Source organism: Equus quagga, chromosome 11, assembly GCF_021613505.1.
Source record: "Equus quagga isolate Etosha38 chromosome 11, UCLA_HA_Equagga_1.0, whole genome shotgun sequence".
In the NCBI taxonomy this organism is placed as follows: Eukaryota; Metazoa; Chordata; class Mammalia; order Perissodactyla; family Equidae; genus Equus; species Equus quagga.
Genome location: NC_060277.1, coordinates 110,239,595 through 110,261,595, shown reverse-complemented (window position 1 = coordinate 110,261,595; position 22,001 = coordinate 110,239,595). Strand labels below are relative to the sequence as shown.

General features: G+C 53.6%; 3 protein-coding genes across 3 annotated transcripts in view; 2 read left to right on the top strand and 1 right to left on the bottom strand.

Annotated features, from left to right (window-relative positions):
* The first annotated feature begins 267 nt into the window (after window positions 1-267).
* Window positions 268-2,638, top strand: LOC124247003 (histone H3.3A). Its single transcript, XM_046675889.1, has 4 exons — window positions 268-420; window positions 869-1,006; window positions 1,113-1,266; window positions 1,354-2,638. Exons 2-4 carry the CDS (start codon window positions 879-881, stop codon window positions 1,480-1,482), a joined length of 411 nt encoding a protein of 136 aa, XP_046531845.1. The 5' UTR covers window positions 268-420; window positions 869-878; the 3' UTR covers window positions 1,483-2,638.
* Window positions 2,639-12,938: 10,300 nt separating this feature from the next.
* On the top strand, window positions 12,939-19,113 carry GALK1 (galactokinase 1). Its single transcript, XM_046674932.1, has 8 exons — window positions 12,939-13,157; window positions 14,090-14,279; window positions 14,736-14,855; window positions 15,056-15,191; window positions 15,314-15,495; window positions 18,422-18,572; window positions 18,673-18,835; window positions 18,920-19,113. Exons 1-8 carry the CDS (start codon window positions 12,993-12,995, stop codon window positions 18,989-18,991), a joined length of 1,179 nt encoding a protein of 392 aa, XP_046530888.1. The 5' UTR covers window positions 12,939-12,992; the 3' UTR covers window positions 18,992-19,113.
* An 82-nt stretch (window positions 19,114-19,195) lies between these two features.
* The window catches only part of ITGB4 (integrin subunit beta 4), a 29,303-nt gene continuing 26,497 nt past the window's right edge, over window positions 19,196-22,001 (bottom strand). The window contains exons 33-39 of the mRNA XM_046676342.1: window positions 21,789-22,000; window positions 21,224-21,373; window positions 20,451-20,639; window positions 20,212-20,367; window positions 19,959-20,123; window positions 19,757-19,867; window positions 19,196-19,648 (exon numbers count right to left, since the gene is read on the bottom strand). Coding sequence (XP_046532298.1) covers window positions 19,509-19,648; window positions 19,757-19,867; window positions 19,959-20,123; window positions 20,212-20,367; window positions 20,451-20,639; window positions 21,224-21,373; window positions 21,789-22,000 — 1,123 coding nt within the window. The 3' untranslated portion in view covers window positions 19,196-19,508. The remainder of the gene's footprint in view (window positions 19,649-19,756; window positions 19,868-19,958; window positions 20,124-20,211; window positions 20,368-20,450; window positions 20,640-21,223; window positions 21,374-21,788; window position 22,001) is intronic.

The window sequence follows — 22,001 nt, the reverse complement described above, 5'->3', positions numbered from 1 at the left end:
CCAAACATAGCTCCATTTTATCCAATCAGAAGAGCTGCTTAGTGTTAAGCTCTGATTCGTCCATTCCTCTTTGCATTCATCCAATCATCAGGCCACTTTAACAGCCAATCAGCGGCCTAGGTATCCACCAATCAGGGAAGGGGTCCCAAGCACGGCCTTTGTGTCGGGGGATGTCAGCGCGTTGGCGAAAGCGCCCGCCAATAGAAAAAGTCGTTGGTGTATGCAAATGAGGGCCCTATGACGCACAGACGCAGCGTGAAGCGTGGGTATAAAAACGGAGGCACTGGGGGGGTTTTGAGCGCAGAGCGGTTTGGTCGTTCGTCGGTGGAAGTTGTTTTTGTTTCTTGGCCACTGCGGCGTTTCGCTGAGCGGTAGAAGCGGTGTGGTGGTCGTGGGAGCGGTCTGAGACTTCGGCATTGGGTAAGCGTTTTTGGATTTATCCGTGACTTGAGGTCTCGCCAGGCGTTGATGCCGCGAGCCGTGGCCGTTGGGAGCCGAGTTGCCGGCTGGTACGGGCTGCTGGGGTCGCTGGCGTCGGGCGTGGGACCGGGAGGTTTTTCCCTTGGGGTTTCGTTGCGGAACCACGTCGCCGCCTCTTCCCCGGCGGTGATTCAGACGTCCCGGGTTCCGGGCAGCCGGGCCTCCGCCCGTCGAGGAGGGGAAGTGACTCCTCCCCGCGCCCCCCCTCCCGGGGGAGGCTGCAGCTCCTCGCCGCCTGAGTCATTAGGGGAGGGGGAGGAGGCGGCGGCCCTCGGCCATCTGCCGCCGCGAGGTGGGGTGCGAAGGGGCGGGAGGGCAGGGGCGCCGAGCCCGGCCCGCCCTCGGGGTGCGAGCGCCGCGGCCCCGGAGTCATGGGTGTCGTCTTTAGGTGGTAGAAGATGGCCCGAACCAAGCAGACTGCTCGGAAGTCCACGGGTGGGAAAGCGCCCCGCAAACAGCTGGCCACTAAAGCTGCTCGGAAAAGCGCTCCCTCTACCGGCGGGGTGAAGAAGCCGCATCGCTACAGGTAGGCGGGCGGAGGGAAGCAGCGGCCTGGCGGCGCGGGCGTGTCGGGGCCCTGGCCGGCGCTGTCGGCTAACCGGTGTCCCTTCCCACCCTCCTGCTCGCTTCAGGCCCGGCACCGTTGCGCTTCGAGAGATCCGTCGTTACCAGAAGTCGACCGAGCTGCTCATCCGGAAGCTGCCTTTCCAGAGGTTGGTGCGGGAGATCGCCCAGGACTTCAAGACTGACTTGAGGTTTCAGAGCGCGGCCATTGGTGCGCTCCAGGTGAGACGGCGGAGGCGTGGCGGGGCGGAGGGCTGTGTGTGGTTCTCCGCGGAGAGAGTTTAATAGTGTGGCTCTTGTCCTCAACAGGAGGCTAGTGAAGCGTACCTCGTGGGTTTGTTTGAAGATACTAATCTGTGTGCCATCCACGCTAAGAGAGTCACCATCATGCCCAAAGACATCCAGTTGGCTCGCCGGATACGGGGAGAGAGAGCTTAAGTGAAGGCAGTTTTTACAGTGTTTTGTAGTAAATTCTGTAAAATACTTTGGTTTAATTTGTGACTTTTTTTGTAAGAAATTGTTTATAATATGTTGCATTTGTACTTAAGTCATTCCATCTTTCACTCAGGATGAATGCGAAAAGTGACTGTTCACAGACCTCAGTGATGTGGGCACTGTTGCTCAGGAGTGACAAGTTGCTAATATGCAGAAGGGATGGGTGATATTTCTTGCTTCTCATGATGCATGTTCTGTATGTTAATGACTTGTTGGGTAGCTATTAAGGTACTAGAATTGATAAATGTGTACAGGGTCCTTTTGCAATAAAACTGGTTATGACTTGATCCAAGCGTTTAACAATTGGGGCTGTTAAGTCTGACCATACATCACTGTGATAGAATGCGGGCTTTTTCAAGGGGGAAGATACGAGTCTTAACCACAGTGTAACTTACAGTTTCCTAAAAAAAGAAGTAAACCTGGCAGCTATAGAATACACTATGTGCATTTATAATAGCTATTTTATATATTGTAGTGTCAACATTTTTAAATTAAATGTTTTACATTCACATGTGGTGGGGAGTCTTGTCATTAAGGTGTGTGTAATTTAGAGTCCAGTTGGTTTTCTCCTAACTAGACTGCACTTGTTTTCATAGTAGTAAAATGCTTTGCGCATTGTACCTTGCATAAGTCCTCATTCTACCACGTTAGCTAACCCTCTAGCCGATAATGCAGACACTAACGGGGGATTTTATTTATAAGGGCTCTAGAATATAATACAAGTTATTTACACCAGCATCATCTGTTACTAATATTCTGGATTAGTTAGTACAGCTTTTCTTTGTGTTGTGGTTGGTCTCATAACTAGGTTGAGGTTTTCTCTACCGAGAGGAGACGATACCTAAGTTCTTTTCCTTGTGGAGTTTGTATTATAGTAACCCTTGGAGTGAACTTGCTGTGGGGGAGGGGCAGACAGATCCAGGTTACTGAAACTGCCAGTTGAGATGGGGTGGAGTTAGGTTACATCTGGTATGCAGTCCTGGGAGAACCACATTATAGAGATGGCCTTCTAAGTGGTTTTAAAATTTATCTTATTGAAGTTTTTAGGTTAATTATGTATGTTGACTAAATGTACAAATAAACTTGTTTATCCAAATAAGTCTCAAAAAACTACATTGAATGTGCAAAGCTTTAATACATCCATTGTCTAGGTTCTTTGTATCCTCAAGTTTGGGTTTAGCTTGTTTTCGGTTTTGCTTGGTACGCGAAGGAACTTATTTATGAAAACAAAGCACGTAGAGTCCTTTGTAAAAGCGCTGTGATTGCCATATTTGTAGTGTGAGCTTAAGACAAAGTATTAATATGCCCCCCACCTTATTGTCAAGGAAAAAAGTACTTTTGTGTAAGGCGCAATAATAGGCCAAGGGAAGTACTCAAATTCTAGGGTTCAGATTTGGGATCTGTTCCATGAACCTGTTTGTGAAGCAGTTTATATCTCTCTTTATACAGCAAGTTATTTAAACACAAGCCCATGGGTATAGAACTCATTGAGTTTTCTGTGTGAAACGAGCTTGACCAGGGATGGCCAGGCGGTAAAGCATGGTATGTGAGTGTCAGCAAGATGTGGGTGTGAGAGCCACCAGTTGTTGGATGAAGGCATTCTGTGTATTTGAAGCTAATAGTCCTTAGACATTTATACCCTATAAGCCTTTTTAGTAAGTTTGAATTAGTTTCACATTGAAGGAGCTTAAGTAGAAAAGCAAGCTAGAGTAGGTTTGGGAGTGTTGGTAACAATGAGCCTTACAAGGTACACACTGATAGAACATAATGAACTTGTTTATTGGAACATCCATCATAACCAGCTCTAGAACAATCACCGATCCTGATCATTTTCTCGCATTGTACTTCTGAAGGACACTGAAATCCTAGACAATGGAATGTGCCGTGCTCTGGAGTGTCTCGCAGTGTCTACACAAGTAGGCAGAGAAACTTAGCTATGGCGATGAGTCAGCTTGAGTTTCTACCTGTGATAACCCAAGTGGGTGACACTTGAACTTTCTCCTCTAGTCTGCAGCTTGATAAAGAAGGTTCTTGGATTCTATTGAGCAGCTTGGAATTTGCTACTTAAATAGTGCAATTTGCACTTCCACACTTTGTTTTTAAAAAGCACACTTAAATCGGAAGGCAAAAATATTTCTTGGTTCTAGGAAGCTGCGCACACAGGCTATCCCTGGGGTTAGGTGGCGGAACACAGTCTGTAAGAAGAGCACTCGAAAATTGGAGCTGATGAAGGTATCCTGTGCCCCTCATGGATGAGACAAAAATAAAGTTTTTGAAGTTGAGACCCTCTCATTTTGTTAATGGTTTTCATTTGACTAACATCTTTTTTTCACAAAATTTCCAGTGGGGAACTGTCCTGGAAGCACTGCTTTCTGACTGAGCTGGGGCTGGGGAGAGAGCACTCAGTAATGAGACAGGCAGACTCATATTATTGTGATGTGTGTCGCAGTTTGCTTGGGACAGTGCCAGTTTATGCCTCTTGAACCTGTCTTGATAGTCCCTCTCTTCACTGTCGTCTGTCCCAGTGAGGCCAAACCAAGCCTGGGCTGGGTAAGTTGATGGTTACAAGGGCCAGAAGTTCTGAACCAACCCATTGCCCTTGTCCTGGTTTGTGCCCTTGAGAGGGTAGCTGAAGAGCCACGTGTTTGTCAAATTGCTGGCCAAAGGCCAAGTCTCCCCCAGCTGAGGCAGCCCCCAGTGCCTGCCCTCCACATTGGTTTCTTCTCTTATGCAGTTAATGTGTCTGAACTCCCTGAGCCCATATTTCTGGGTCTTTAAAATTATTCCTGCTTCGTCCCAGAACTGGTAATATGTGGACTAGATTATTTAAGGAACAAAACACAGAAATTACATCCTACTTACATAATACAAGGTGGTAGAAAACTAGGGAGGCAGGCACTTCAAGCTTATTTCCTGAGATCTGTCCTTTGACAAAAGATTCACTGTGTCAGCCAGAGGGAAGGAGAAAGATGTGGGAGAGGCCAGCAAGGACCACTTTATGTCCCTAGCCAGACCAGCCCACCCTGCTGCTTCGGCCCCAGGCAGGGACCTCTGCTGTCCCCTGACGGATGTCTCGGTGTAGGGAAACAGGCTCTGAGTTGATTGGAAACTTACCCTCCCACTCGTTACTCACTGATTTCCCAGTTTAACAATGTGTCTTCTGGGGTCCCCCTTATCTGGCTCCTTGCAAACACCACCTGTTGCCTGGTATTGGGTGTCAGAGCTGGGGTCTGTGCAGCAGTTGGAAAGCAGGCCCCTTCTCGTGGGTCACCTTCAGGTAGGGCAGCAGAGGGTGGACACAGTCCTGTCAGGTGTCATTGAATCACAGGACACTTGAGCTTGCCCCTCAGTTCTGCAGAATGGGGCCAGCCTGTGTTTGGGAGCAATAGGGGAGGGCTAGAGTCTCAGGCCTATGGCCAACTTAGCCTGCCATAGAGAACAGTGTGGTGTGTGGTTTTCACCACACCTTTCAGCTGTTGTCTCATTGGGGGTGGTGGAGTCCACTGGACATGAGAGCCTTGAGCTCCCACCATGGGCATCTGGTCCCCATCCCTACCTCCCCAGCCCTTGGGTTGGGAGCATTTCACAGTCACCTCACCAAGTCAATCACAGCCCACTTCCTCAGCCCCTCCCCAGGCACTCGTCTAAGACCACACAGCTGAGCTGGCTGCACTTTGCCTGGGCCCCCACAGCCTCTTCCTTCCCTCACCCCAATGGTGGTCCCACCTGCCCACTGTGGGCATTCCTCAGGGATGTCATTAGTCTGGACCACTCCATCCAGTTGGGCCTGGCTTCTGGCCAGCAACTTCAGCACAAACAGCTGGCCTTCCAGCTACCTTCCACAGGGCAAGGCTAGAGGGAGGGAGGGAGGAAGGAAGGAAGGAAGAGCCAGGCCCCTGCCCGGGTTGCTATTCCGCAGCACCCCCAGGGAGAAGGCTAAAAGTGCCCTCGGGCCAGGTGGCTGGCCTTTTGGCTCTCTTGACTCCTCTGTCAGCAGTCCTGGGGAATGAGCCATGCTGTGGGCTGAGGTGAGTACAGCTGGGCTCGCTTTGAGTTTATGCACAGAGAGGCTGTTCTGTGAGGAGGAGCCAGAGGCGGATGTCCTCCTTCCTCGGGGGTGCCTGCTCCCTGTGGTCCTGCTGACTGCCCAGTGGCCCCTGACAGTAAGGGATCCCATCCAGATACCACTGTCATTCCAAGCAGAGTAATGGGACTTCTTTGTGATGTGCCCCCACCCTGTCCTGGTGCCCTCACCTGTGCACCATGCCCAGTGTCCAGCAGGGGCCCAAATCCTCGGTCAGGCACAGCCAGGAGCAGCACGTCTTAGCTTTCTGCCCTGAGCAGAAGACACTCCCCCCCCCCCCCCCCCCCCACCTACTCTGCCGCCCTTCCCTATGGAGGAAGTTAAGAGGTTCTGCAGTCACCTCCCAACCAGAGAAGCAAGGAGAGGGGGCTTCAGTGAGGCTGCGGTTCCTGATGGGGCTATAAGGCCATACATGAACTGGAAAGGGGTGCAGAGGGGCGTGGCTGGGCAACCAGGGTCTGGGGTCTTATCTCTGACGGCTGCCCACTCTGGTTCAGAAAGCTGGAGTTCTGGGAATATACACAGTGGAGTGGAAGGTGGGAAGAAAGGAGAAGTCCATCTCAGACACCAGCAGTTCCAGTGACAAGAAGGGCTCTGGGAAGGAGAGGCCTGTAGGCTGCAGGCTTAGGGCAGGTGGCCTTTTACTGAAGGGTGTGTGAAGAACTGCACACGTCCCTGTGGAGGTGGGCTCCATTAAACCCTACTCCCTTCCCACCCTCTCTTTTGGACATACTGGGCCTCAGGGCCTTTCTCATAAGCTCCTTACTGCCTAGCGCTGAGCCAAAAATGTCAGCAGAGGGGACAGGATGGGGTTGGGACCAAGGCCAGGCATCACCGGCCTGAGGATCCTGCTGCAGCGTGCTGGCCTCTACCTCACTAGCACCTACTTTTGGCCAGTCTCAGTCCTCCTACCCACCCTCGGGGCCTGGAGGCCTGGGCCAGCTGCAGCACCCAGTGCAAGGCACAGAAGGACATGGTCGTGGTCCTGATCTGTCAGCTGCATCTTGTGAGTCTGAATTTGCTCCCCGGCCATTGACAGAGTGGTTGTCAATGGTGAGATAACATTCCCATGATTACGCTATAAGTAAAGAGAGATTATCCAAGTGGGTCTAATGTAATCACAGGAACCCTTTAAAAGAGCAGAGAGTGCTCTCTGGCTGGTGGCAGAAGGGAAAGCCAGAGTGATTCAAAGCATGAGAAGGACTGGAGGTGCCATTACTGGTTTGAAGATGGAGGGGAGCCATGAGAGAAGGAAAGTGAGGAACCTTAAGGAGCTGAGAGAGGGCCCCAGCAGGCAGCACCTCAGTTCCACAGCCATAAGGAGCTCAATTCTGCAAACAACCTGAAGGAACCAGGAAGTGGAATCTTCTCTCCCGAGAAGAGCAAAGATGTCTGACACCTTGATTTTGGCTGTAAGCAGGGACTCTGGCCAATTCTGTCCAGACTTCTGACCCAAAGGACTATATGCTCTAAATGGGTGTTGTTTTAAACTGCTACATTTGTGGTAATTTGTTGCACAGTGACAGAAAACTAATACAGCATGTACAACATAAGCTTCATGAGGCCAGGGGTCTTGTCTGTCTTAGTCATCACTGTATCTCTAGCTCTGAGGACAGCCTGGCAGATGTCAGGCACTCAAAACATGTTGATGGCTTGGCTCCATAAGTGATGGACTGATGGACAGCAAGTATTAGTTGGAAAACCAAATGACAAAGCAAGGGTCCTTCCATCCTGGGTAGCCGACCACTTCCTGGGTTAGGACAGTTCACTCCAGTATGTAATTGCATTAACCTTTTGGCAGTGTCATCGTTTCTCCAGCTTTAATGCTCATAATTGGTGGAAGTCAGTTCCTTAGTGGTACGTCTGTTGTAATAGAGAGCAAGAGCTTCAAATCTTTGTTTCGCTTCACTTTTCTACTCCTTAGTTTGGTTACTTTGGACACATTGTGCAAGGCTTCTGAGTCTCAGTTTTTCCATCTGCAAATTGCAGATTATGGGGGACTATAAGATGGATGCCCTAGAGGGCAGGAACTTCAGGGACATGGTGGGGGCACCAAATAAAGACAAGGCCTGAAGCTGGCCTCTCTTAGCAGGGGCAGCTGAGGCCAGGGAGGGACAGGAAGCTCCTGGTGCTCTGAGGGCAGGGCCTGAGTCTTGTCTGCCTCTGGAGTCATGCCTGGCACTCAGCAGAGGCTCCAAGCATGTTTGCTGACCAACCCGAGTGACCCTGGCAGCCCCGCAGCACAGCTGACTGGATGTGCTCTTGGCGTCCGGGTAAAGAGCCAGTCTAGTTCCCAAGAGTTTTGGTAACTGGCCTGGCTTCCAAATTGGGTGTGTTCCACGTAGGAACTGGGGCTCCAGTGGCCTAGGAGAGCAGCTGCCCCTTCTGTCCCTCACTAAGAGGTGAGCTTTAGATCTTCACACTTCGGTAAGCAGAAGTCGCAATAGGTCAGGAAGCTCATGGGAACAGAGTGGTACCTGACAGAACGGGCTCAGGGTCAAACAGACCGAAGGTCAAGGCCCAGCTATCCCACTAGAATGAGTTCCTTAACACATCTGTGCTTCTTTTCCTCATCTGTAAAACGAGAATAAAAAAGTAGCTACCAATAGGCTTACAAGGATTTAATGAAATAATCTGTGCAGTCTGGTGACTTTAAAAATATTTGACAGCAGAAGTCAAGAGTACTAACCAATCAGAACAGACGCTAGTAGTAAACAACCAGTACTGCTCTTTGGGCTATGTATCAGCCCTGATATGCTTACCACAAGCTTGATTTTAGTATTATCAATAGTATAGACACTGCTATCATTCATATTACAGAAGGGCGGAGGGGGCCCAAATCAGGAGATAGGTTAACCCTCTGGGAACAACAACAAAAAGAACCTCCCAGAATGGGTGAGAGGTTGGGCCATCTGCTGAGAGCAGACATTTTCAGAGACCATGTCTGCAGACACTAGCTTGGGAGATGTGGACCCAAGTGTCATCAGGGAACCAGGCTATGACTGTAATGGAGGAGCCAGAGCTGCATGGAGCATACAGACCTTCAACACACGAAGAAAGACTGAGTCCAGCAGGGAGGGCCCACGGACTAAGGACTGGGCACCCGACAGTTGCATATTCTGGAAGACAAGAGGCACCTCTGGAGCACCTGTCGTCAGTAGTGGGCCAGGTCGCACCATGGCCTAGATAAACGTGCCTTGGTGACCTCTAGGCCTGCCTAGGCCACCGGGCACCTGGCTGGCATGGGTGGTATTCCCCCCACTGGATAGTAAGTCCTTGTGATGGATATTACTGGGAATTCTATCATGACACCTCAGTCCTATGTAATAGTTGGCTCTGGCTGTGCTGACACAAGTTTTTTGGCCAGCAGAGCAGAGGACAGACCTTGGGTTGCAGTGTCCCCATTAAGGTGCCACCCCCCCACCCCAATCCTGTGACATCTAGCCAAGAAATGGGAGGGAGGGTCAAAGGTCAGAGGCAGGCTTCTTTCTGAACAAATTTCATGTGACATGGTAGATGAGGTTCAAAAACTGACAGTAAACACGTCTCCTAAATAAAATCAATGTTTCAGAGTCCATCTTGAGCAAACGGGAGCACTTTCTCTTAGATCAAATCCCAGTTCTCCAAGAACAACTGGAACAATACAAAAGAGGAAGATGAGTCGAATGGATGTGTTTTCAATCAAAATGAAACAAGGAAAATAACAAAACAAGGATGCGGGCTTTGCAGTGGTCAGGATTCCTCCTCTCTCTTCTTACTCAAAAAGCACTTTACTTCCCTGTCAGAGCACTTATCTCAGTCGGAGGGGCCAGATTGTGACTGCCTCCCAACCAGAGCATGAGAGCAAGGCTTTTATCTGGCCAGCCGCACGCAGGCGAGCCCGACAACGTCTGCTGAATTAATGGATGACTGATGATAACAGCAAACATTTATTCTGTGCTTACTAAGTGCCAGGTGCTGGGCTGGGCACTCAATGAAGATTCCCTCATTCAGTTCCTTCTGTGACAGTCTGTCGGGGAGGAGTCACTAGCCCCATTTGACAGACGAGAAACTGAGGTTCAGAGAGGTCCAGTCATCTGCCTGAGATCACACAATATAAGAGCAAAGATTTGGGTTCAGGAATGTTGGATGTCAAAGCTGAGGTGGGTAAAGGATTTATAGAGAAGGGGTTGCTTTGCTCAGTGTTACCCAGACTGAGTGGCGCTCTGCTGGGAGGCATGGTTCGTGAGTTTAATTCCATTTCAACCAGTTCCTAGGGCCACTCATTGTTTTGTCTTGTTTTGATTTGCCTATGCCAAAAAATGCTTTACTGAGGAGTGCTCAAAAGGAGTAGGCTATCACATGAAATTTGGAATTGTATTTATTCCCACTGTTTTTTTTTTTTTTTTAGAAAGATTAGCCCTGAGCTAACTACTGCCAATCCTCCTCTTTTTGCTGAGGAAGACTGGCCCTGAGCTAACATCCATGCCCATCTTCCTCTACTTTATACATGGGACGCCTACCACAGTATGGCTTTTGCCAAGCAGTGCTGTGTCCATACCCGGGATCCGAACTGGCAAACCCCGGGCCGCCGAGAAGCAGAATGTGCACACTTAACCGCTGCACCACCAGGCCGGCCCAATGGTTTTTTTTAAAACAGCTTTATTGAGATATATTACACATACATACAGTTCACTCATTCAAAGTATACAATTCAATGATTTTAGTATATTCACAGACATGTGCAACCTTCACCACAGTTTTAGAACACTTTCCTAACCACAGAGAGAACTCAGGACCCCCAGGTACCATCCTCCTATTCTTGAATTTCCCTCAGCCGTATGCAACCATTAATATACTTTTTTATTAATATACTATTTTATTCATGTTAATTAATTAATTATTTTATTAATATATTATATTATTTTATTAATATACTATTAATATACAGATTTGCCTATTGTGGACATTTCATATAGGTGGAATCATGCAATTTGTGGTCTTTCATGACTGGCTTCCTTCATTTACCATAATGTTTTCAAGGCTCACCCATGTTCTAGCGTGGATCAGTACTTCATTCTTTTTATGGCTGGATAAAATTCATGGTATGGGTATGCCACATTCTGTTTATCCATTTATCCCTTTGGGTTGTTTCCACCTTTTGGCTAACGTGAAGAGCGCTGCTATGAACATTAATGTACAAGATTTTGTGTAGGCATATGTTTTCAATTCTCTTGAGTATATACTTAGGAGGGAAATTGCTGGGGCATATAACTCTCTGTTTCACTTTTGGTGGAACCGCTTAACTGTTTTACATTCCCACCAGCAGTGCATGCGGGTTCTGATTTCACCACATCCTCACCCACACTTGTTATTGTCTGTCTTTTTTATTTTAGCCATCCTAGTGGGTGTGAAGTAGTAGTTGTGGTTTTGAATTGCATTCCCCTAATGACTAATGATATCGAGCATCTTTTCATGTGCTTAATGGCCGTTTGTTTATCTTCTTTGGGGAAATGCCTGTTCAAATATTTTGCCCACTTTTAAATTGAGTTATCAGTCTTTTTTACTGTTGTGTTGTAAGAGTTCTTTATATATTCTTTTTTAAAGATTTTTAATTTTAATTTTTTTATTTTTCCTTCTTCTCCCCAAAAGCCCCCCAGTATACAGTTGTGTGTTTTAGTTGTGGATCATTCTAGCTGTGGCGTGTGGGACGCCGCCTCAGCACTGGTTGATGAGCGGTGCCCTGTCTGCGCCCAGGATCCGAACTGGCGAAACCCTGGGCTGTCGAAGCAGAGTGTGTGAACTCAACCACTTGGCCATGGGGCCGGCCCCCTATATATTCTTGATACAAGTCCCTTAAATATATGATTTGAAAATATTTTTTCCCATTCTGTGGGTCATCTTTTCACTTTCTTGATAGCGTCCTTTGAGGCACAAAACTATTTTATTTCGATAAAGTACAATTTATCTATTTTTCTTTTGTTGCTTGTGTTTTTGGTGTCACATCTAAAAAAACCACTGCCTGGGCTGGCCCGGTGGCGCAGTGGTTAAGTTCGCATGTTCCGCTTTGGCAGCCAGGGGTTCGCCGGTTTGGATCCTAGGTGCGGACATGGCACCGCTTAGCAAGCCATGCTGTGGTAGGCGTCCCACATATAAAGTAGAGGAAGATGGGCATGGTGTTAGGTCAGGGCCAGTCTTCCTCAGCAAAAAGAGGAGGATTGACAGCAGATATTAGCTCAGGGCTAATCTTCCTCAAAAAAAAAAAAACAACATGCAGTTCTAGGAGGGATTTGAAAGTATGTTGAAGTCTCTAAATAAGACCAAAAAAAGACAAAAAAAAAAAAAAACCAAAACACTGCCTAAGCCAAGCTCATAAAGATTTACCCTTATGTTTATTTCTAGGAGTTTTCAGAGCTGCCTTTTGACTGCAGTTCTCCACTCTTTGGGCAAACCCCTGAGCAGACCCCAAGCTACGTCCCTGGCCACAACTCTTCACAAAGTCCCCAGCCTAATCTCAAATGGCTGCTTACATTTCAGCATTTCCGCTCCAAGGTTTCATGTAGGATGGACAGCTGTGGACAGGCATCCAGGCAGGGGTTGAGACCAGCTTGAAGGTTTAGGACACAGGCTAATGAGAGAGGAGGTGATGAGTCTCAGACTCTGGGCACGAGACCATGCCTCTGGGACCAAGGCTCCAGGCTGAGGAAGTGCCTGTTAGGCCCAACAGCCCAACCTCCCTTGGCAGCTATGGCAGGTCCTTGGAGGAGAGGCTGGGTCCACTGCTGTCCATTGCCCCCTTCTTCGGGTCTCCATTTCCAGGAACTGCGGCAGCAGGTCCATCCTAGGAAAGGAGCCTGTAGAAAGTGACTCTCTGGTCACCACCAAACTTGGCTTTCCTATCCCTATTTACACTGAGTGCCAGGCCACCCTCTTAGAGACCCTCGATCAGGGGCTGGTGACCTCGCACAGCTGGAGGACTCTAGGATCTAGGGGATCCCTTTGGGAAACCCAAGTCTGCTGGTTGCCAGCTCCATCGGTGGGTGGCTGGGTGGGTGGGTGTGTGCACGCACAGAGAGGGACACCAGGCCCAGGGAAGGGCAGCTCAGACCTCTCAGTCCGGCCAATACCACTGAGGGCCATACCCACTGGAGTGGGCGCCCAGCGGTCTGTCCCGAAGCCCGCCGCCCGCCGCGGGTGGGAGCCCCGCGCGCCCAGCAGGTGGACGGGACCGAGCTGCAAGCGAGGCAAGGGCGGGGGCGGCGCGGCCGGGGCTGGGGGCGGTGCGAGCAAGAATGCGCCCCGCCCGCGCGCCGCCCCGCCCCGAGCATCCCGCGCCGCCTGGGCTGCGCCGGGTCGAGCGGCAGAGCCCGGGAGCAGCAAGGCAAGAGTTATGGCCGCTTCGAGACAGCCCCAGGCCGGGGAGCTGCTGGCCGAGGCCCGGAGAGCCTTCCGGGAGGAGTTCGGGGCCGAGCCCGAGCTGGCCGTGTCGGCGCCGGGCCGCGTGAACCTCATCGGGGAGCACACGGACTACAACCAGGGCCTGGTGCTGCCCATGGTGAGGGGCTGGGCGGGGAGCCCCAACCCTCTGCTGCGGCCTCGGCCGCCCCGCCGGAAGGGTGGGCCTCAGGGGCGCGGGGAGGCGCCTTCTCCCCGCGTGGACTGCTGGGCCGGCCGCACCGACCTTTAGCCACCTCCGAGTTTGGGGGAGCACGTGGGAGAGACCCCGGGACCGGGCATTTCCCACGTTGGAAGGGAGGAGGCCCGGAATCCCCGAGGAAGTAGGCTGGGAGGGGGTGTGCCTTCGCCTCTTCGCTCCAGCCCGCCCTCTGGACTGCTGATCTTTGTCATCACCCTGGGAGCCACCTCAAAATGTGGGGCCCCCTTGTAACATGCAAAAGGGGGCGCTTCAGGCTCTGGCCCCCATGGGGACCCAACGCAGACGGGAGGAACTACACTTAAGCCTTCAGGCCTAGCCCGTTCAATTTACGGTGGAGGAAACTGAGGCCCAGAGAGGGCTAGTGATCTGCTGGAGATCACACAGCTGGTTCTTGGTGGGCCTGCCACTAGAGTCAGGCCACTCAGCTTTCAGCCTGGGGCTCTTTCTACCCCACGGTGCTGCTTGGCACGTGAGTACAGCACACCTGAGGCCACTCCAAAATGGAGAGGCCTCTGATTCTGTTTTCCTTTTGAGCTCTCTCTCCCCTTTGCCCCACAGCTGAGAGCCCATACTGAGGGCAGAGTCCAGGTCGGCATTCCTGTTGCACTGGTTTCACCGCCCCTGAAGACCCGGGGGCAGGGACCAAGTCCTCAGGGCCCCCTCAGCACTCAGGCCCTTCCCTGAGACACACCCCGTTCCCTTCATGTTGAGCCTAGAGGTCACCTCTCTGTCTGTCCAAGGCCCCTCATCGCTCAGAACCTTAGTGTTGGAGGGGCCGCATCCATCCCTCGGCTGGAGGAAGCTTTGCGTACTCCCGTCTCTCCTGCCAGGCCCTGGAGCTTCTGACCGTGCTGGTGGGCAGTCCCCGGGCAGATGGGCTTGTCTCCCTCCTCACCACTTCTGAGGATGCTGATGAGCCCCGGCGACTGCAGTTTCCACTGCCCACAGCCCAGCGTTCGCTGGAGCCCGGGACCCCTCGCTGGGCCAACTATGTCAAGGGAGTGATTCAGCACTACCCAGGTATGGGGCCCAGGCCTGGGTCACGTTCATGCTGGTACCAGGAGTGCCACCTCTCAGCCACAGAGCTCATTAGCTCATCTAGTCCACTGTGGGGTAGGCTTGCAGGGTAGAGCATCCCCACTGTACAGATGAGGAAACTGATGCCTCAAGAGGTTCCAGAACTTGCCCTGGCTTGCCTGTTTCATGATTGGAGGAGCCAGGATTGAAACCCTGCCTTTGGCCTCCAGACCCCTAAACCAGGAGGAGAACTAGGAAGACTGTGTCCCAGGAACCCCAGGGTAGAGGATGGAGGGTGGCGGAGCCCTTGGCCCAGCAAACCAGTGGCCTCTAACAATTGAGACACATCCCTGGAAGCAGCTCCCAGGCAGTTGCCTCCCTTCAGCCAAAATACATGCCCTTGCTGTGCCCATCCTCCCAGGTGGCCCATCTTACCATCACCCATTCTTTCTCCTGCAGCTGCCCCCCTCCCTGGCTTCAGTGCAGTGGTGGTCAGCTCAGTGCCCCTGGGGGGTGGGCTCTCCAGCTCGGCATCCCTGGAGGTAGCCACGTACACCTTCCTGCAGCAGCTCTGCCCAGGTATCTCCCAGACCCCAGCCCCCAACCCAGCCCTCCTTCCCTGAAGTCTCCTTGTGGTCAGAGCTTTTTCCCCTACTGTGGCTTCAGGAGGGAGGTGGGGAATCTCCCTGGAGGGTCACTGGAGCTACTGATGCTCCCAATTGCCCACCCCTTGTGCCCTGTCCTGGGCCCCAGCCTTCCCACCTCACCCTGTGCCGCAGACTCGGGGGCAGTAGCTGCCCGGGCCCAGGTGTGTCAGCGGGCCGAGCACAGCTTCGCAGGGGTGCCCTGTGGCATCATGGACCAGCTCATCGCACTGCTGGGGCAGAAAGGCCACGCGCTGCTCATTGACTGCAGGTCAGGGGCTCCCCTTGTACCCTTGTATCATAATCAGGAGCTTCTGGGTGGAGCATGCCCACTGCCTGGCCTGGCAAGCACACACTTGGCCTTGTCATCTCCTCACTCCAACTCCACCCCAGGTCCCTGGAGACAAGCCTGGTGCCGCTGTCGGACCCCAAGTTGGCCGTGCTCATCACCAACTCCAACGTCCGCCACTCACTAGGCTCCAGCGAGTACCCCCTGCGGCGGCGCCAGTGTGAGGAAGTGGCCCGGGCTCTGGGCAAGGAGAGCCTTCGGGAGGTGCAGCTGGAGGAGCTGGAGGGTGAGAGCTGGCTGGGTACTGAGAGCTCTCTGGGCACCCTGCGGGGGCTGCCGGACCCTCAGTATGGCCTTGACCCCACTGAACACCCTCATCGCCAGGCCTCTGCCCATTCCCCCTGACCCTGCTGACCTAGGGCTCCAACTTCAGCAGGGCTGCTCGAAATCTCAATATTGTTCTTTCTAATATGAGAATTACGTTTCCACTGTGGAAAATGTAGAAAAGTACAAAGAAAAACATATTAAGCTATGAGGCCAGTACCCAGAGATAGTCACCATTGGCATTTTAACATATTTCCTTCTAGCGTTTTTCTACATCTGTATTTTCAAAGTTGAGTATATGTAATATTGTCGTTTGCCCTTTTTTTACTTAACCTTATCTCAGAACCCTTTCCTATACCGTCAAAGGCCCATCATCAACATGGCTTTTTAAAACTCTATAATATGTATCTCAGCATACGGGTGCAGCATAACTTACCTAACCATTTTCTGGGTGTCACACCTAACCATGTGATGAGCATTTTTATACGTACGTCTTTGTCTGCATTCTCTTATTATTTTCTTAGGATTAGATTCTTAGGAGTAAGATTACAGAATCAAGAGATACACACATTTTTAAGCTTCCTGGTACACATGCCCAGGAAGGTAGTCTGTTTCACAGTTTGAAGGTCATATAAATATTAACTCCTTTAATTCTCTCACAACTCTCTAGAGCAGACACTGTTATTAGTCTCATTTTTTTGGTGGGGAATCTCCAGTAAGCGGCAGTGCTGAGACTCGAACCCAGGCGGATTAGCCCCACAGCCCACGTGCTGAACCACGGGCCCCTGCCGCTGGCACTGGGAGTTACGCCCTCCCTGGCAGTATGAGTGTGCCCGTTTCAGGGACACTGGCCAACCCCAAGGGGCCATCCTGTCCTCCTCCTTGGTGAACTGTCACTTTCAGACCTGCCCTGCCTGCTCTGTGCAGGTGGCCTTGGCTGAGGTTTTCATACTTGAACACTTTGGCTGTCCCGCTTCTCCACTGCAGCCCTTCCGTGCCACTCCTGGGGGGCTCCCTCTCCCTCAGAAACAGTGCTCCCCTCGGCTTTCTCCGGAGTCCTGTTCTGGCAGCCCACCCACTCTCTCAGCCCTTCGCCCTTCCTGTCCTCTGCATGGCTCCTCCCCTTCTGCTTTGAAACACCCAGTTTTCTTCCCTCCTAAAATAGATTCTCCTTCCCCTGCCCCAGTCCTCTTGGAAAAGTACCTAATGTTCATCACCCCCATTTTCTCATCTTCACTCACTTTTTTATTTTTTATTTATTTTTTTGAGGAAGATTAGCCCTGAGCTAACATCTGCTGCCAATCCTCCTCTTTTTGTTGAGAAGACTGGCCCGGAGCTAACATCCATGCCCATCTTCCTCTACTTTATACATGGGACACCTACCATAACATGGCTTTTGCCAGGCAGTGCCACGTCTGCACCCAGGATCCGAACCTGTGAAGCCGGGCTGCCAAGAAGCGGAACATGCGCACTTAACCGCTGCGCCACCGGGGTGGCCCTCCACTCACATTTTTGTGTGTGTGTGTGTGTGAGGGAGATTGGCCCTGAGCTAACATCTGTGCCAGTCTTCCTCTATTTTATGTAGCGTGTCACCACAGCATGGCCTGACGAGTGGTGCTAAGTCCGTGCCTGGGATCAGAACCTTCGAACCCTGGGCCTCGGGAGCAGAGCACACAAACTTAACCACCATGCCGCCAGGCCGGCCCCTCCTCCAAGTCTTCCTGTTCCCCTCCCATGACACCTGCCAGTAACAACTCTCCTAGAGTCCCCACATAAACCTGTGAATCGTCCTCCCCTCCCCCTCAGTAGGCGGATCTGCTTGTTCACAGTCCTGTGTCTGCCCCAGCCCGCCCCAGGCTTTGTCCTCAGTGCACACCACCAGCCGCCACTGCTCCACTAAGGACTCAGGTTGGAGCCCCTTGCTCTCCCGGCTGCAGCCCCCCATTTCCACCTGGGGTTCTACAGCCTTCACCTGACCCACGATGGAACTCACTATCCTTCCTCCCCCACAGGCTCCTCCTCTTGACTTCCCCTTGTCTGTTATTTCCTCACCCTTTTCACTCCTGTGTGAAACCTCAGAGTCACCTCTCAGTCCTCACTCTCCCCCTCCCACCCTGGTCTCTGACCTCTGTCCCCTCTTTTTCTTCCTCTCCCAGTCAGGGCCCTCATAGGTCTCTGACTGCATAACAGCTTCCGGCTGGGCTGCTGGTGCCTGCTTCTCCCAGCCTGGGCTCTCTGCCCATGGCAGTCACTTTTGTCTCTTAGAGCTCAGCTCTGTCCCTTCCCTGCTCCAAAACCTCTGTGGCACACAGAATTAAGTAGCGAAGTCCCCTGACTCGGCTTGCTCTCCCTGCTCAGCGTTAGTCAGTGGGGCGGCCTGCTGGTCCCCTGGTGTGCCCCGTGCCCTGCCGCCTGATCTTTGCCTGGGCTCTTCCCTTCCAACTCTGGAGCCCCAGCCCTTGGAGTCTCCACTGTTGCTCTGGCGTAAACATCAGCAGGATTTCTTCTCTCTCGTGTTCTATCGTGGCCTCTTGAAGGCAGCATTGTGTCCCACTCACCTTGGAAGCACCAAGAGTCTGCAACTTAAACTGCTGTTTACTGAGCACCCACTGCGTGCCAGGCACTCTGCTGGGAGCTCTCCGCGTGTTAGCTCGCTCTGTCCTCGCTGCACCCAAATGACACAGGTGCCCTATTTTACAGTCGAAGAGGCTCCGAAAGTGTTACCAACCCAAGGTTCTACCTACAGCTTCCACAGAAAGAGCTGGAGGCTTCCCTCCCACACCTTAGACTGCCTCCCACCATCCTGGAGCCTTGGTTCCCCCTCCCCCACGTCTGCAGGGGCCCAGAAGCACTGGGTGGCAAGTCTGCTGACCCCCTTTCCTCCTCAGCTGGCAGAGAGCTGGTGAGCAAGGAGGGGTACCGGCGGGCACGGCACGTGGTGGGTGAGATCCGGCGCACGGCCCAGGCAGCGGCTGCCCTGAGCCGTGGAGACTACAGAGCCTTCGGCCGCCTCATGGTGGAGAGTCATCACTCACTCAGGTGAGGCCCCCTGGGTACCTGGCACCTCCCAGGCACAGGCTGTCCTCAGGACTGGGTGGGGCCCATCCCAGGCCCACCTCCTCCTATATCCTCTCTGCAGGGATGACTATGAGGTGAGCTGTCCGGAGCTGGACCAGCTGGTGGAGGCCGCACTATCTGCGCCCGGGGTTTATGGCAGCCGCATGACGGGTGGCGGCTTTGGTGGCTGCACGGTGACCCTGCTAGAGGCCTCCACTGCATCCCAAGTGATGCAGCACATACAGGTGGGCAAGCACCAGAGCCTGGGGTGGGGAGAAATGGGTTCCCGGGGCCCTGCTGTGCTGAGACCCCCTGCATCTCTCCCACAGGAGCAGTATAGCAGTACCGCCACCTTCTACCTCTCCCAGGCAGCCGACGGTGCCAAGGTGCTGCACTTGTGAGGTGCTCCCCTAGGATGGCACATGGTACACAGGGCCTGCCAGGGGCAAGTCACAAAGCTGCTTGCACCTGGGGCCTGCCCTCTGCAGCTGGGTGCTCAATAAACTTGTGCCTCCGATCGTGATGGCTGCGTGCCTCTAGAGGTGGGTGTCAGATCTGCTCCCCTGCTCTGGGCAGGCCCCGGGGAAATGGACAGGGCAAAGCCAAGCGGTAGCAAATCTTTTATTAAGTGTAGAACAAAGTTGGGTCCTTGTCATGCTGGTCCCAGCTCTTTGGTTACAAATGGGCTTGGGCCCGGGGAGTGGGGGGTGCTGGAAGAGCCTTCCGGGACCTCTGCCCCCTTCATGCCTCCAAGGACACCTGCACCTACTCTGTGGCCAGAGGCGCTAGTCCTGTGATCAGCATGCAGGTGGGCTGGGCCAGCAAGGGTCCAAGGATGGAGTAGCTGAGGCAGCACCAGGGAGGGGAGGTAGCGTAGGGGCCCAGGTTCCAGGACACTGCTAGGTTGGGGTGGGGGGCTCAGGTCTGGAAGAATTGTTGGTCCACCTGGGTGCTGAGTGTTCCACTGGTGGTCAGCGTCCGGCTCACAAACTCCTGGGTCACATGCCGGGTGAGGGAGCCACCTGCTTCCAGATGCTGGGACCCCAGGGTCAAGCCATCTGCAGGGGGAAGAGGCGTTGGAGGACCCTACCTGGGTCCCCACCTCTTTTCCGCTGTTAGCTCTGTGCTCCCCTGGGAGAGCCAGGAGCCCCCACCTGGCAACTTACCCAGCAGGAAGGGTTCGATGGTGCTGGTGTGGGTGGTAGTGATACTGCTGTACTCGCCTGGCAGTGGGTGTTGGAAAAGCCCGGAGTGGCTGCCCAGCTGTGGGAAGGGGCCTGGAGTGGGCAGATGGGCTAGTCAGGGGATGGGGCCAGGAGAAGGTGTGGCCAGAGAAGGGGTGGAGTGAGAAGGGATCAGGTGCCCTACCTCCGTCCTGGGACTCGATGGTGATGATACCCTCACGCTCTGGCCCGAAGCCTTGAGTGGTCTTGGCTTGCACCTTGAACTTGTAGGGCACGTTCTCACTGAGGCCTGGCACGGTCAGCCGGCTCTCAGGGCTGTCGCCATCCACCAGGAACGTGGTAGCTGGCTCTGGGCAGGGAAGATGCCTTTACTTTAACCTCTGTGGCTCCCTCTCTACTCCTCCCCTGGCCACCCCTGACCCTGGGGTGGGCAGCACCTCCTCCGTGGGCCATCTCACAGGTCACCAGGTAACCGAGGATGTCCCCGTCGGGCCTCCGTGGCCGCTCCCAGCTCAGCTGCAGTGAGTCTGGGCTCAGGGCAGTGAACACCAGTGGGCCTGGGGCACTGGGTGTGCTCAAAGTGAAGGTGGAGCCTGGGGGCAGCAGAGGACGAGTGTCGGTCTGTGTGGTGGGGGACATGGTGGGGGCAGCCATGGGGGTGGGGGAAGCAACTCACCTGGCAGGGGGCAGAGTGGGCTCTGGGGGTGCACCTGTGACTCAATGGTGATGACACCTTCACGCTCTGGGCCCCAGCCTTCCTGGCTCTGGGCTCGCACGCGGAACACGTACGAATGGTTGGGCAGAAGGTCTTCCACCACCACGGAGGTCTGGCTGGGGTTGGGGATGTTGAGACGATGCAGCTCGCCTGGGTCGGGGTGGGGGCAGACAGTGGAGCAGCATTATTCCCACTCTTGGCCTGATCCTGCCCCTCCCCTAGGCTGCCGCCAAAACCTGGTCATCACTCACCCAGCATTAGCTGTGGTTTGCGTACACGTGGGGTCAGCCTGCTATGGTATGGTTAGTGGTGCAGGTTATACACTATGCAAGGGATGAGTGGAGCCTGAAATGGCTGTTTGGGGGCCAGGTCATGCTGCTGCGAGTGTGTCTGCCCAGAGAAGTGCCACTTCCCGATGCCCACAAAGGCATCTCATGGGCCAGCAGAGGCCCCTGGTGCTCCGTAGGCCAGTGAGGCCTTGTTAGGCAAAACCTAGCAGAGGGAACGACCTGGAGAAAGGCCCAGGTTGATGGATGGGAACTCAGAAGAGAGGAGGCAGTGAAGGGCAGTGAGGAACAAGGAAGTGAGAGCCCTGCTCAGAAAAGCTGGTAGGGGCATTAGTGGTCAAGGGACTTGGGTGGATTCTTGACACAGCTGGGTACCCCTGTTTGTCTCACTGTGAGAACAGGCCTTGCAAGGCTGCACCCCTGAGCCCAACAGCAGCCGTGCCTCACCACCATTCAGCAGCTGGTACTCCACGCTGTAGCCCTGCAGCGCCTGGTCACACTGCGGCTCCTGCCAGCTCACTTTCAGAGACGTGGGTCCCAGGGCTGAGAACACCAGGCGGGTGGGTGTGTTGGGCACGCCCGCAGCCAAGCGGGAGCCTGGAGACAGGAAGCCACAGTTAGCCTGTGTCGGGTCCCTGGGTAAGAGTCCTAGTTCTACCCCCTGACGTCCCTCAGCTGTCACGTCTACACTGACCACTGGCCAGGCAGCTCGCTCACCCTGCAACACCCTGTCCAGGCCACCCAGTACCTCCTCAGAGTGGGTGTCAGCCCTGCCTGTGCCAAGAGAGGGCGAGCACCATGAGTCCGCCAGCCCCCACCCCTCCTCAGCTGGCCTGGCCCCTCTCCTGCCCCAGCCCCAGCCCGACACCCCTAGAAGGGCAGAGGCTGTGTTAGGCACCAGCACTGATGTGAATGGAATGGAGGGTGAGGCGGTGGGCATGGGCAGTGGCTGCAATGGGTGGGTGGATGATGGATGGAGCATGACAGCTGTGGATGGCCACTCCTGTACTACCTGGGCCCCAAGAGGGCGCTGCTGGCTGCCCAGCCAGGATTATAGAGTCTCGTGAGTCCCTGGAATGGGGGAACCCCTTCATCTGAGCCCGACTCCGGGACCCCAGGGCCCAGGACAGCGGAAGCCTGCTCCTCCCGTGTTCCCAGATGGGAGGGAGGCCTAGGGCAGGACAAAACAAGAGTGAGGGGGCAGGAAGTGTGTGTGTGTTGGAGG

Coding starts and splice junctions, on each gene's coding strand:
- LOC124247003 (XM_046675889.1), top strand. CDS start 879: ATGGCCCGAACCAAGCAGACTGCTCGGAAGTCCACGGGTGGGAAAGCG. Junction 1,007..1,112: donor AAGAAGCCGCATCGCTACAG/GTAGGCGGGCGG, acceptor TGCTCGCTTCAG/GCCCGGCACCGTTGCGCTTC. Junction 1,267..1,353: donor CGGCCATTGGTGCGCTCCAG/GTGAGACGGCGG, acceptor TGTCCTCAACAG/GAGGCTAGTGAAGCGTACCT.
- GALK1 (XM_046674932.1), top strand. CDS start 12,993: ATGGCCGCTTCGAGACAGCCCCAGGCCGGGGAGCTGCTGGCCGAGGCC. Junction 18,573..18,672: donor GAGAGTCATCACTCACTCAG/GTGAGGCCCCCT, acceptor TCCTCTCTGCAG/GGATGACTATGAGGTGAGCT. Junction 18,836..18,919: donor AAGTGATGCAGCACATACAG/GTGGGCAAGCAC, acceptor TCTCTCCCACAG/GAGCAGTATAGCAGTACCGC.